This window comes from Narcine bancroftii, chromosome 4 (genome assembly GCF_036971445.1).
Source record: "Narcine bancroftii isolate sNarBan1 chromosome 4, sNarBan1.hap1, whole genome shotgun sequence".
In the NCBI taxonomy this organism is placed as follows: Eukaryota; Metazoa; Chordata; class Chondrichthyes; order Torpediniformes; family Narcinidae; genus Narcine; species Narcine bancroftii.
In genome coordinates this window covers 266,557,404-266,572,740 of record NC_091472.1, presented here as the reverse complement: position 1 = coordinate 266,572,740, position 15,337 = coordinate 266,557,404, and the positions used below count along the sequence as shown (strand labels likewise).

At 38.6% G+C, this 15,337-nt stretch overlaps 1 protein-coding gene across 4 annotated transcripts in view; it reads left to right on the top strand.

The window, feature by feature from the left end:
- rif1 (replication timing regulatory factor 1) overlaps positions 1-15,337 on the top strand; it is a 107,438-nt gene that overhangs the window by 56,701 nt on the left and 35,400 nt on the right. For all 4 annotated transcript variants that reach the window (XM_069934944.1, XM_069934943.1, XM_069934942.1 and 1 more), the window contains exons 18-26: positions 207-387; positions 553-660; positions 1,556-1,705; positions 7,016-7,112; positions 8,941-9,220; positions 10,243-10,291; positions 11,391-11,593; positions 11,850-11,949; positions 14,185-14,310. In XM_069934944.1, coding sequence (XP_069791045.1) covers positions 207-387; positions 553-660; positions 1,556-1,705; positions 7,016-7,112; positions 8,941-9,220; positions 10,243-10,291; positions 11,391-11,593; positions 11,850-11,949; positions 14,185-14,310 — 1,294 coding nt within the window. The remainder of the gene's footprint in view (positions 1-206; positions 388-552; positions 661-1,555; positions 1,706-7,015; positions 7,113-8,940; positions 9,221-10,242; positions 10,292-11,390; positions 11,594-11,849; positions 11,950-14,184; positions 14,311-15,337) is intronic.

Genomic DNA, 15,337 nt, shown 5'->3' with positions numbered 1-15,337 from the left:
TAAATACACTTCTTGAGTGGACAGATATCAACTTGTCTACTCCATCCTTTTTTACTGGTGTGATTCTAAGAACTTCCTGTTACAATTAGCATTTTCACTATTTTTTCCTTAATTCAGTTGCTGAATACTTGTAATTATGATTATAATTGTTAGAGAACGTATCCAAGAAATGTGGAAATCTAATTTTTATTTTTGATCCATATAAGGTTTTTCATGATCCTTGAGACACTTGTTGGTTATGGGTTGTCTGGCCCCACATGCTCTCTGGCATTCAGTGAGTCCGTTTTAAATGTTATTAATCAGTCTGCAGCCCTGGAAGCAAACAAGGAGCACCTTTGGCGAATGTGGAGCATAGTTGTTAACCCATTGACTGAACGGATCACCCAGGTAGATACAAAATGATGCTGCCTTTTCCCATTTCTTCCTTCGTAAATAAAAGTTATCCATCTTGTATTCAGAATGTGTTAAACAAACTGTGCTTGATTTTTTTAAAAAAAGTATCACAATCATTGAATCATTTCACTTTTTGATTTGTATTCTTTATTCCTTTAGACAAATGAGGTTAATCAAGGAGATGCATTGGAGCATAATTTCCGTGCTATGTATGTTGCATTGACACTACCAATCAATCATTTGTTTACCAAACAGAATCTTCCACAGGTAATGTTGGGTACCTATTGAGTTTGGGTGTGGCATGGCAAAACCATTGTCACCATTATTATAAGTAATTGAATTTTTGGCGTAGGATGTGTGTGCGTGAAGTTTCTTCATGACCTTTCTTCAAAGGTTACATCAGTGGTTTTCAACCTTTTTCCATTCCACTCACCTACCGCTTTAAGTATTCCTTATGCCATAGCTTCTTTGTGATTAGTAAGGGATTGTTTAAAGTGGTAGGTGGGTGGAAAGACAAGTTTGAAAACCACTGTTTTGATTGTACCTAATTGACTTGATATGTTTCCTAACTCCAAAGGAAATGGGCCAATGACATTTTTTCTCAAGCAAAATATTTTCGTAACAATTGGGTCTAGAGCAGTGATTCTCAACTTTCCCTTCCCACTCACATACCACCTTAAGCAATCCCTTACTAATCATAGGGCATAGGGATTACTTAAAATGGTAGGTGAGTGGAAAGAAAAAGGTCGAGAACCACTGGGTTCTTTAAAATGAGACTGATGGGGTAAGAATTGATAGTCATTGAATCTATGGTGTAGCATTTGAAAATATTATGAAGTATGGATGTTTGAGGTGCTTTGTAATTTGCACCACGGATGGATACAGGCCTTTTTTATGCCCGTTGCCGCTGAAAGGAATTGGGCAGAAAATTTGGATAGGAGAGTTAAAAAGAGTCAACATTGCTTTTTCTATAAACTGGTTGAGGCATGAATGATGGAAGTGACCATATTCTCTTTGTCCATTTTAAATTATGAGAAATAATTTATATTATATGTACAGTATTTTCCATTAATCTTAATGTGAAAGCTGAACCTTTTTGTCTTCACTCCTTCCACCCTCTTCCCCCCCCCCCCACTTAACTCCCCCTCCACCCCCCCATTAGTCTACAATGAAATCAATGCTAAGAGCATGGACTGAGCTATATAAAACATTTGCACGTTGTGCAGCTCTGGTGGCCACAGCAGAAACCAATGTATGCTGTGAGGAACTAAGTGTCAAGATTTTAGCAACGTTGGATGATGTCTCCTTATCTGTAAGTAAATTTTGAATGCAGCAAGACATTTCTTGCTGCAACTAGTCATTATCCAATATTGAGTTTAGCTCTGGGTACATAGGTTTAAATTAGTTTTTGTTCTGAATAATGTTATATTTTGTAGTTTAATAATTCCAATTTTTAGATTACAGAAATCACTTTCATTTTTTTTAAATCATAAACAGCAAGGATTTAATCTTTTTGAATACTTTATTTTAATTTTGTGATCAAACATGTATCAAGAAATAACCAGTACCTAAATACTCAAGTTGAAATGAGAAAATCAATGGTACAAATCGTCCATATTTCCAAACAGCCTCCTTCCCCACCCCCCAAAAAAACCCTGAAATAGAAAAAGAAAAGGAGAAAACAGATGAGAGAAAGAAGGAGTAAAACAGGAAAAGGGGAAAAAGGAGGAACTGTTGGGATCTGGGATCCACTTCAGAGGATCTCATTCCTTTTCTTGCACAGATCTCAAATAGGGCAAAGGACAAGGACGTAGAACTTAGGAACAGAATAGATATTCAACCCTGCATTCTGCAAGTATGGCTGTGTTGTGAGCCCAGAGTCTCTCTCACTCTGTCTCTCTCACTCTGTCTCTCTCACTCTGTCTCTCTCACTCTGTCTCTCTCACTCTGTCTCTCTCACTCTGTCTCTCTCACTCTGTCTCTCTCACTCTGTCTCTCTCCCTCTGTCTCTCTCACTCTGTCTCTCTCCCTCTGTCTCTCTCCCTCTGTCTCTCTCCCTCTGTCTCTCTCCCTCTGTCTCTCTCCCTCTGTCTCTCTCACTCTGTCTCTCTCCCTCTGTCTCTCTCCCTCTGTCTCTCTCCCTCTGTCTCTCTCCCTCTGTCTCTCTCCCTCTGTCTCTCTCCCTCTGTCTCTCTCCCTCTGTCTCTCTCCCTCTGTCTCTCTCCCTCTGTCTCTCTCCCTCTGTCTCTCTCCCTCTGTCTCTCTCCCTCTGTCTCTCTCCCTCTGTCTCTCTCCCTCTGTCTCTCTCCCTCTGTCTCTCTCCCTCTGTCTCTCTCCCTCTGTCTCTCTCCCTCTGTCTCTCTCCCTCTGTCTCTCTCCCTCTGTCTCTCTCCCTCTGTCTCTCTCCCTCTGTCTCTCTCCCTCTGTCTCTCTCCCTCTGTCTCTCTCCCTCTGTCTCTCTCCCTCTGTCTCTCTCCCTCTGTCTCTCTCCCTCTGTCTCTCTCCCTCTGTCTCTCTCCCTCTGTCTCTCTCCCTCTGTCTCTCTCCCTCTGTCTCTCTCCCTCTGTCTCTCTCCCTCTGTCTCTCTCCCTCTGTCTCTCTCCCTCTGTCTCTCTCCCTCTGTCTCTCTCCCTCTGTCTCTCTCCCTCTGTCTCTCTCCCTCTGTCTCTCTCCCTCTGTCTCTCTCCCTCTGTCTCTCTCCCTCTGTCTCTCTCCCTCTGTCTCTCTCCCTCTGTCTCTCTCCCTCTGTCTCTCTCCCTCTGTCTCTCTCCCTCTGTCTCTCTCCCTCTGTCTCTCTCCCTCTGTCTCTCTCCCTCTGTCTCTCTCCCTCTGTCTCTCTCCCTCTGTCTCTCTCCCTCTGTCTCTCTCCCTCTGTCTCTCTCCCTCTGTCTCTCTCCCTCTGTCTCTCTCCCTCTGTCTCTCTCCCTCTGTCTCTCTCCCTCTGTCTCTCTCCCTCTGTCTCTCTCCCTCTGTCTCTCTCCCTCTGTCTCTCTCCCTCTGTCTCTCTCCCTCTGTCTCTCTCCCTCTGTCTCTCTCCCTCTGTCTCTCTCCCTCTGTCTCTCTCCCTCTGTCTCTCTCCCTCTGTCTCTCTCCCTCTGTCTCTCTCCCTCTGTCTCTCTCCCTCTGTCTCTCTCCCTCTGTCTCTCTCCCTCTGTCTCTCTCCCTCTGTCTCTCTCCCTCTGTCTCTCTCCCTCTGTCTCTCTCCCTCTGTCTCTCTCCCTCTGTCTCTCTCCCTCTGTCTCTCTCCCTCTGTCTCTCTCCCTCTGTCTCTCTCCCTCTGTCTCTCTCCCTCTGTCTCTCTCCCTCTGTCTCTCTCCCTCTGTCTCTCTCCCTCTCTCTCTCTCTCTCTCTCTCTCTCTCTCTCTCTCTCTCTCTCTCTCTCTCTCTCTCTCTCTCTCTCTCTCTCTCTGTCTCTCTCTCTCTCTCTCAGAAAACCACATCCCTCTTAGAACAGTGAAGTGCACTCAGACAGACTGCAGCCTTGGACCTAATCTGATGAGTTTGTTCATCTGTTGCTTTCCAAAACCAAAATCCATTACTCCACTGCATGTCCAATTAACGCCTACTTGTGAAGTCCTTATAGACATTTGTCAAAGTTTTTGCAAGGACACCCAGAGCCTGGACTGTCTGGCTTGAGCAGAACTCTGGCATTTTTAATGAGATCTGTTTTGTAGTGTTTGTATGTGACCTACACTTAAAAAATACCTGCCAGAATTTATCTCCTTTAGAACATATCTATGTACAATATAAAATATTACATAATCTGTCACATTATAATTTCATTTTATGGAATAGTCACTTTAGTATTACCAATAATGAAACAAATGGATTATGTACTATATCCAGTCATTAATGAGTACAACTTTTTTGTTATTAAAATATTTAAAAAATACTTCTTTTAAAAAAAGTATGGGAGGTTTTGTTTAAAATCAGATTTCCATAAGTTGGGTCATCTGTAACCTGACAATGTGTGCTTATTCAGCTGTAAGAAATAGAACTCCAAAGTATCAGCTTCATGTTGCACAAATTTCTTTCCAAGGAAAGCACACTTCAAGTTTACTATCATGTGACTGTACAAGTACAACTGGACGAAAAAATGTTCTTCGGGTCCTCAATACAAAAACATGCTAACAAATGTAGCAAGTGCACATAAGGACATGTATAAAAGTAAAAATTGTAAAATAAATTGTTTGTTCCGGAGATTTAGTCTGAGCAGTTCATCACACATTCAGCAGTTTCATTGTCAATGGGAAGAAGCCTGCAGTCTGAATCACTTATGAAGGTCACTCACCCAAATGTGAAAATTCAAATTTTCTGAGAGTCCCACAGCTTTTTCATTCTGATCTTCTTGCACTTGGATGTCTGATTCATTGAGAGTCCAGTTTTGGAGCACCATCCGTCTACTGACCTTGCTCCAGGATAGATCTTGTGCAGTTTAATTATTTTAGGCAAGGAAAGATTGGGGTGCATGGTACTTGGTTTGAATTCAGTGCAATGTTTTACTTTTATAATGTTTTAAGTTTTTTTTTGCATTGTCTAGAATTGAAAGATTAAATCATTAACAACTGTTAATTAGGGCCTGTATTAACCAACTGAAAGCAATTCTGGGTGTTCCTCCCATGTTAAAGTATAGCATTTTATAGGGCTTAAGGGAACAAGTTGCCAATTCAAATAAGTATGCGTGACTTGGCAGTCATTGAAGTGAACCAAGATATTTTTTTTCTAGAATGAATGTTACTGCAAGGATGTTTATTAACTTGCGTGCAGCAGGTTGATACAGGCTCGGATTAATAGCTGTCAATCATTTGACTATCACCAATACTTAACAAATATTGACAGGTCTTTTGCATTTCCATCATGGAAACAGTGAAAGCTTGGAACTGTATGTACTAGACAATGCAAATCAAGAAGTTGAGACAACAATGTTGTATATTGTATATTGGCTCACAAGACATGAGAAATGTCAGTACAGAGAAGTAGAATCCTTGTAGTTCAAGCTAACAAGACCATGATATGGGAGCCATTTGGCAAATTGAATCCATTTGATTACGGCTGATTTGCTGTTCTTTTCAACCCCATTCTCCTGCTTTGATTCCTATTGTAATCAAAAACGTGTTGATCTCAGTCTTGAATATATCCAATGACTTGGCTTCCACAGCGGGAACAAATTCCATAGATTTGCCACTCTCTTGGTAAAGAAACTCTTTTTCCTCTCTGTTCTAAAGGGACATTTTTGTCTTCATTGGCAGTGCCTTATGGTCCCAGACACTCCACCTTCAGTTTCCTTCTCAATAATAGTGACTAAACTCACTTCTGCCCCTTGACGCTTTTCAATTTCTGGAATACTTCTGGCATATTCCACAGTGAAAACCAAAGCTAAATATGAATTGGATTTGTCTACCACTTCTTTGTCGACGTCCCCATTACTATCTCCATGTCATTTTCAGCAGTTCCATGTCCATGATCTCATATTATCTTTATACATCTAGAAAAAAAATTACTATTCCTTCTTTTGATACTGCGAAGTTTATCTTTGTATTTCATCTTTTCTCTTGTTGCTTTTTTAAAAAAATTCTCTAGTGTCCATTAAAATGCCCCAATCCTTTAGCTTCCCACTAATTTTTGCTCTATTGGTCACACATTTTTGCCTTTATTGCATTTAACTTCCCTTGTCAGTATGGTTGCCTCATGCTCAATCTTGAACACTTCATAAATGATGTGTGAAGTAATTTAGAAGTAGCATTAGCAGTTTGAGTGCACTTTCACCTGAAGCAGTGGAATAATTGGATCATTGTTGGAAAATTAGTTTTTACAAGGTGGATAAGTTTATTTGAGTGAATTGATGCCCTTCATATCAATTGTGTTCATGAAGTCCACAAGTCATACAGCATAGAAGCAGATACTTTGGTCATCTCATCTGTGCTACATGAGCCTGTTCATTCGGCCTATGTTCCTTTAAAACATTCCTGTTCATGTACCTTTTCATTTTTAAAAAAATCAATGTAATTGTCCCCACCTCCAGTGCTTTCTCTGGCAGCTTGTTCAACATGCCTACAGCCCTTTGTGTAAGAGTAAAGGTTCTCCTTTGGATTCCTTTGAAATTTTCCCCTCTCGCCTTGTCTATGCCCTCTTGTTTTATGCTCTCCTAACTGGGGGATAAAGAATGTGACCATTCACCTTAACTATACCCCTCTTGATTTTGTCTACCTCAATAAGGTCCTCCTTAATAGGGGAAAAGAAGTCCTAGCCATTCCCATCTTTAAGGACCAAATTGCTACTTAAGGATAGGTGGCTAGCCTTTCATTGACCCAAGGGTGGCACAGTTAGCATAAAAGGTTAGCACAGTGCTATTACCACACCAGCAAATCTGGATCGAATCTAGTGCTCTCTACATAGATTTCCTCCAGGTGCTTCAGTTTCATCCCACCCTCCAAAAATGTACAGGGTTTGTAAGCTAATTGATGTATTTGGCCAGCACGAGCTTGAGGGCTGGAATGGCTTGTTACTGTGCTGTATCTCTAAAATTTAAAAAAAATTGAAGTGATTCAACTGGAAAATTTTTAATATTCTAATTAAATTCAACTATAGCTTAAGTTCTCTCTCTCTCTCTCTCTCTCTTCAGAGCCCATCCATGTTGGAGGCTATTGTTCATGTGTTGAGCGTGATGGTTGAATGTGTTGACTTTTCTCAGTTTTTAGAGTTTCAACAAAAAGCCAATTGTAAGTACTAATGCTGCAACTTGAACACATTTGTAGGTTGAATTTAATGTAATGTTTCCCATTATTTGAAAACCTGAGGAGAACTACAGTACAACTCTCGACTATGAAATGGTCGGCACTGGTCCTATTTCAGATAAACAATATTTTTGGATAATTGGTCATTTTTCAAAAACAGTTCAGTAGCAACAGTAAATCAATTCTAAGTGTTTGAGCAACAACAAACAAAGGAAAGATCTTAAAGTATGAAATAATGTTTAATTCTCACCAAAAAACAATCTGAACAAAATAAGATAAATCCATCACTAAAAACTCAAAATTCTACTCTGGTCTTTCCAAAATGGTTTCAACCTGTGATGTCAGTTTGACTCCAAAAAAAAAAAATTGGATAACTGAGGATTTCTGGATTATTTTTGATATCCTCATTTATCTGAAGAATTTTCAGAGGCGAAATGAGATCATTAGCTTCAAAAATTGTTGGATAAGTGAAATTTTCTGATTTTTTTTTTCTGAAATGCTCAATTATCCAGAGGGGAAAAACAACTTTTGGACCTGAACAGACATCACTTCTGGGTCCAAAAACTTTTCAGATAACAGAATTTCAAATAATCTGATTTTTGGATAATCAGAGTTGTATTTACTTCCAGCTCTAAATATTACCTGAAATGAAACAAAAAAAGCAAATATCTTGAAGTCTCATAGCAAAATGTTGCAATGAATTTTGTTTTTATTGTACTAACCATATTAAAACGTACCAATGGTTTGCATTCCCAGGGTATTAATCTTGCTCTAATCAAAGGTATAATTTAAGAAAATTACACTTTTATGGTTAACGTAGCAGTTAGTACAACACTAATATAGCGCCGGAGCTAGAACGCTTCCACCAGCGTTGTCTCCGCTCCATCTTCAACATTCATTTGTCTCCGCTCCATCCTCAACATTAATTGGAGCGACTTCATCCCTAACATCGAAGTACTCGAGATGGCAGAGGCCGACAGCATCGAATCCACGCTGCTGAAGATCCAACTGCGCTGGGCAGGTCATGTCTCCAGAATGGAGGTCCATCGCCTTCCCAAGATCGTGTTATATGGCGAGCTCTCCACTGGCCACCGTGACAGAGGTGCACCAAAGAAGAGGTACAAGGACTGCCTAAAGAAATCTCTTGGTGCCTGCCACATTGACCACTGCCAGTGGGCTGATATCGCCTCCAACCGTGCATCTTGGCGCCTCACAGTTCGGCGGGCAGAAGACTGCAGAGCCCACCTCACTGACAAAAGACAAAGGAGGAATAACCCAACACCCAACCCCAACCAACCAATTTTCCCCTGCAGCTGCTGCAACCGTGTCTGCCTGTCCCGCATCGGACTTGTCAGCCACAAACGAGCCTGCAGCTGACGTGGACATTACCCCTCCATAAATCTTCGTCCGCGAACCCAAGCCAAAGAAGAAAAAATATATATAGCGCCGGTGACTTGTGCTTGAATGTGGCACTGACTGTAAGGAATTTGTGCATTCTCCATATCTGCATTCATTCTTCATCCAGATGTTCTATAATCTCAGCAGAAATATTGCTTTTTTAATGTTTATTTCAGAAATTGGATTTTTTTCAAAATTAAAACAAGTAAATTAGCCCTGTAAGATGCAGCTCGGTGATTGGAAATGGTTTCATTTCTTAGTTGCTAAGATGTTGATAGGATGGACTGTTCTTTATATTTTCATGAATCATTACTTTAAAAAACTTAATTGGATGATAAATCTAAGATCTTTTCAGCTAACAAATAAAAGATTATTATGAATAAAACCTCTTCAATTTTTTTCTCCTTTTCTTTAGCTCCACACACTCCTACCCATTGGTTAAAGAAGAAACAGAAGCCCCTAGGAAATCTCACTTCATTGCTTAAGCTTCTAGTGAAAATTACAAATGCTTTTCATGAGCTAAGTTCCAAAGAATCTCAGTATGAAATGCAAAGCTCTAGATTGGTATCCATTGGAGGTGGAATTGTTGGCATTCTCTCAAGTATCTTCACTCACTTGTCTGTGTCATCAGTAATTCAAGCAGTGTTTACCAACTTGGCAGAATCTATTTCTATCTTCTATGAAAGAACATCAAAGTATGTGCAATGGTTTTTATCTGTTTATTATGATGCTTTGGCATTGCACTCAAAATCAGAACTCTGGCATAAAATACATTGTTGCATTGTTCAGTTTCTGTGGTAATGTAGCTGTGAGTAATGATTGTTCATCTCTTTGTGTTGTGTTTAATTGTTGCTCTTTATTCAATGAAGTTGAAAAGTGTGTATCCATGATTTTACCTTGGATTATTGTTCATTGTCAAGAGCTCCATAATTTGATAGCTACCTGAGTGTATAATTAGCAGGTCACCTCTAGATTTCAGTCCCAGATAATGGCCAATTCTCCGTTGTAAAAGGCCAGGAGGATTAGACCAGGTAGAGTCCCTGAACCTTTACTCGCCAACCATATGTTTGAATGTTTGGATGTACTGAATTTTCACAATCAAATATTCTTAATTTTAAATTATTTGTAAGATTTTTTGAATGAATGTTTAATGGGCTTGCTGTACTTCAACCAGGTTAAATGATAAGATGGGAAGTCTGCAAAAGTTGACTAGGGTAGGTGTTTGAAGTCGGTTCTTTCTCTCCAAGCAAAAGGCAATGCTACAGGCTTCTTTTTTTGGGAATGTCTCAACCATAGGCTTGTCTGTGAACAGATCAGTTTAGGTCTTGCTGGAGGATCTTCCCCAATATCCTAGATTTTATTTTAGTTGTAGTTATAGTGGGCTCTTCTACTTTTAAGAGGAAAATTATGTAAATTTTGGAAGTTTTCACGGAGGGTAAAATTACAAAATAAACCCAAATAAATAGTCAAAAGGATTGTATGGTAGAGGTGACCATAACATAACCTCAGTTCAGGTAAATTCTGCTTCCACTATACTTTATCACCTTGTTTGACTGGATTTTAAAGCTCCTTCATTTCTATTGTGCCCCATTAATATTGTTGTGTAGTTGGGTTCTTTTTAATTTAAAGGTATCTTTTAACCATATTCCTCTTTAACAATAGTTATTGCTCATGTTACTAATTTTTGCTCATTGTTTTATTTTTGTATTTTTTTTAGTCCTGTTAATGGTGCTTCAAAGGTGTACACCACTCATCTGTGCAACAAGGTAACATGTTGCATAATAAATATTGAGCTGTTTCTTTTTGTTTTTCCTTTCATCTTTATCCAATGCAATCACATGTGAGTTTTTGATTGAAAAGAACAGATGTATAATTTACTGCAGGATGGTGTTTTGTCTTTAGTTGAGCTGATGGGAGATAGAAACATAGAAGATAGGAGATAGGAGCAGGAGTAGGTCATTCGACCCTTTGAGCCTGCTCCGCCAGTGGGCTGAATGTCAACTCATTTCCCTTTACCCCATTAGCATTATTGCTCAACCCTGATGCAATGTCACCTTCTGCTAGTTGTCCTTCACCACTCTGGGGTCCCTAATTGTTCTGTGTTGTTTTTCCCCTCTCCATTGTAAGATGTACCTGGTACTTTCTCAAGCTTTGACATTTGGCTGCAGCAAACTAATTCTCTTTGGGTCCTCTCAGAAATCTTGCATTGGACCCTCTGATTTTCACCTGCCCTTTCTTTGGCTGCTAATTTGTACTGTTTTAGAATACGGTATTTGGTCTTAATATGTCACTCTGAAATTTACGTTTTCTGTACAATTTCATTGGATTTGTATTGCCTGAAGACAGCAATACTTTGTTCCTGTTAAACTTTCCCTCATAACTCTTAACCTCAATTTTGCCATATCCCACATTTATTGTTCTTCACGATCTTCTTAAATGACTTGAACTTGTCTTGCATTTCTAAATACTTTTTTTTTCTTTAGTCATTGGTTGACCTTTAACACTTAGCAGCTGTTTATGTTTGAATGATTATTGCCACATTGCTAATGTATTCTGGTACAGGTTTTATTCGACTGATCATTGAAAATTGTGACTAATTTCCTTTCACAATTAGATATGCTTAAAATTTTACAAGTCTCTCTTCACAGAACATGAGATAATACATAATTTTTTAAACACATACTCAAAACAGCTGTCAAACTCCCTGAATAATGGAAGTGGAATGTTTGTTTAAAAGAATAACCTAAATTGACAGATGTAATACGAAATAATTGATTTTTTTTTAAGCAGTCTTTGTTTGTAATCATTTTGTAATGTTGGATATCTAGTTGACGAAATTGATGAAATATGTTTCTCTTCCTGCAGTTGGAGAAGTTGCATGCAGACATTATATTTTGTTTGCAATCCCGTTATACTTCTGCCTATGATAGTAACTTGCTAGAACAATTATCAACACTACTCAGCACTACATTTCTCCACAAGAATCGGCAGATCAGGAACCAAACAGCACAATTTTGGAATGCTACTTTTGCTAAAGCCACAGTGCTAAGCTATCCGCAGCAAATGAAGTGAGCATACAATTCAGTGGAGTGGGGTGTGGGCAGTGTATCTAAATTATAATTTATGTTGATCATATTTTATTGCACCCATTTACTCTGTAATGTCTATAACTTTTTAAAATTTGAGCATGCCATTGATATTTTTCCCTTCAATAATTATCTATTAACTAATTTAAGAGTTGTAAATTTGTTAATATAATGTTGATTAATGAATTTTCCTTCATTAAGCTTTTGCTTCACTATAAATATCACATTTTTACTCTAGGCCAATATTAAGTAGGGTCAAGCAGAACACTCCCATAATTTTGCCTGGTTTTGAGGCATTGGACTCAACGGAAGAATCAAGTGGTCCGTACTCAGATTTGGTAAGTTTGTAAGTGTTTCTGCCATGACACAAAGCCAAGAATTCATAGTGAGTATGCTAATTCTATCATGTCTTAAAGTTGCTTTTCATATTTCACCAATAGTTATGAGAATATTCCTTCCTTGGCTGTGGAAACAAAATCTGGCATTCTAAATTGTCACAATACTTAATTTTTATTTTGAGGGGTAAGTCATTGTACAAATTGCAGGACATTTGTTTCTACTTCACCTTCTCTTCTAGTACACAAGTATAGTGATTGTGTTACAAATATTAGAACCCTGAGCAAATTTGAAACAAAAACATCAGCTATGATCATCCTTTGGTACATAAATAATGCTGGTATTCATGAAGGTGACTGAAATTATCAGTTGTAATTCACAAGATAAGAAATGGGAACTGCAGAAGCCCTTAAAGACCTTTGACCCAGCTCAATTATTCAATCAGGTTATGGCTGTTCTTTCTTTGGTCTCCATTCTACTTTGGCTAGTTTTTGTTGAAACTTTAATTATCCCTGTTGTCCAAAAATAATTTTATCTAGCCTTTGATAAACATAACATCAACTCACAAATTTCAAAGATTCCATCCCTTAGGAAATTTCTTCTCTATTTTAAATCGCTGGCAACTTATCTTGAGATTGTCCCCATCCTGTTGCATTCCTTCAGAATTTTATTAGATTGCTTCAGCACTTGTAAATTTCTGTGATGTCACTGATGCATTCCTGACACATTTAATGTTGACTGGTTATGTTTCATGGCTTTCCCTCATGGTTGATGTGACTTTGTGACTGATTTAGATCAAGACTACAAATATTTTTTTCATGGCTTCTTGCAGTTAATATATTAGATAATTTAAGCCAAAAGGGTCTCATCTTCGCGCAGGTCCATGTGAAGTGTATAAAATTAGCAATTTCTAACCCACACATGATGCACATTTCAGATATCCTTGGTTTTCCTTTATGTAATTTATGTGTTGTTTTTCTTTTTGGCTTTGACTAGCTATCTAGTCTCCCTCTGCCTTGACTTCCAGTTATAAGTATATCCAATAGAAAGAGACAGTATTGTGAAAGAAAATCACCTAGTCCCTTTCACTTGGGGGAGAAAATGGTTGGATGAGAAACAAGGGGTAGGGATTTTGCATAATTATAAAGTAAATGTCAAACTCTGTGAAGAACCTCCATTTCTAAGACTTGAATTTTTTTTTAAATATTTTGTCTTACTAAAATACAGAATATATAGGACTCAATATAACAATAATACATTGAATATAAAATCATAGAAAAGCATTTATAAGGTCTGATGAATAAATAAAGGAGAGTCTCTTCTCCCAGCATCTCTTTCCCCCCCCCCCCCCCCCGCACCAGATTCAAAAGAAAAGGAACAGACAACAGAGAATAGAGGGAGATTAAAAAGAAAAGAAAAAGCAATAGGAGAAAGGTTTTGCATCTCAGAGTCACATAATTTTAAAAGTATTTCCAATAAGGATGATACTAATTGACAAATATCAATAAATCATACAACCTGGGCATTTAAATAATCGAAATAAGGTTGCCAAATTTTGATGAACATTCAGTACAACTCCGATTATCTGAAATCAGATTCAAACTGACAGTGGACCTAGGTGGGGAGGTGTTGGTGATCGGTAGTGGCCAGCTATTTTTTTTATTTGGGGAGAATTAAACATTATTTTAATGCTTAGAAAGCCTTACTTTGTTGTTGTTGTTTATACACTGTTACAAGTGATTTGCTGTGCTACTGGTTTTTTTTTTAAATGGTTCTCCGAAAAAAACAAAAAAAACAAAACAAACCATTTATCTGAATTCTCCGAGAAAAAAAAATCAAAAAACAAAACAAACCATTTATCTGAAATGGGCCTGGTCCTGATCATTTTGGATTATCGGAGTTGTTCTCTATTATATCTATTCCTTAGACTATAAGTAATCTTCTCAAGAGAAATACAACTTTGCACTTATATGTTCCAAAGATAAATGTGAAGTAGGGAATCGGATTTCTATTTTACCACAAAACATTTCCTGGCCAAATTCTCCAGAAGAAACCATTCCGGGTCTAGAGGCAAGTTCACCCTCACAATTTTTACTTGAATTTTCTTGATGTCTTTTTGATCCACGACTTTTTTTTTTTGCTGTTTACATGAATACCTTGCTAACTATGATGTATCCTACAGAAAATTCTGTGCATTTAGCTGCATCATTTACTAATTTTAAACCTGTTTTTTGTAGTCAGAAAATTCCCAGTTGAATGCTAAAGTCAGTGGTGTGGAAGTAAATACTATTGGGAAAAGAGAATCATTGCTAGCTAGAGCTGAAGAATTAAAAGAGAAGACCTCCCTTCAAACACCAGCAAAAGTAAGTAAAATGCATAAATGATTCTTGGTGTATAATAATGACAAACGATTGCTATTGTTACGCAGGTGCAGTAAAATCCCCATTATCCAGAATTCAATGAATCGCAAACTCAAACAACTGGCAAAAAAAATCAATAAAAGATATAAATTAAAAAAAATCAAATAAATAAGACTGGGCAGATGGACCCCGCGGGGGTATGCGGAGACTTTGTTAGACAAGCATAGATTTACCATACTAAACAGGCAGTGCTCCTCAATGTGTGCGCATCGTTTTCACTGTCACCACTTGCATAAAGGTGAGTTGGGTTGTCAGCGTGAGGAAGGTGCGCCGAGGGCCTAACCAGGTCACTGGTATGGAGGTAAATCAGGTTGTGCCAAGGGCCTGACCCGGACTCTTGCGGGGAGGTGAGTCAGATTGTCAGTATGAGGAAGATGCGCTGAGGGCCTCTCCAGGACACTGGCGTGGAGGTGAGTTGGGTTGCACTGAGGATCTGACTGGGACACCAAAATGCAAGGCTGGTTGATGCTGCTCATCTCTGGGACAACTCTCCCAAAATGTTACCCTATCCCTGTCTAGTAAGAGTCTTTATTTTTATTAGTATTAGGTATATTGGTAAGGGTTTATCTGTAAACTTAAAGGAGGGATTAATTATGACAGCGGCATAGTTGGCCCAGCACTGTTACAGCACCAGTGATTGGGGTTCAAATTTAAATTTAGTAAGTTACAGGAATTACTTGATTAAAGTAAACTTTAAATTTAGCTTAGACATGCAACACTGTAACAGGACCTTTCAGCCATGAACCTATGCCACCCAATTGACCCACAACCCCTGGTATGTTTTGAACGGTGGAAGGAAACTGGAGCCCTCAGGGGAACCCACACAGACACAGAGAATGTACTAACTCCTTATGGAGTGGGATTCAAATCTCTCCAGATTGCTAGCGCTGTAGCAGCATTTTCAGGGCAACTGTGTTGCCCTTTACTTAATTAAAAACTACAATACTGATTTTTTTTTCCAAAATAATTT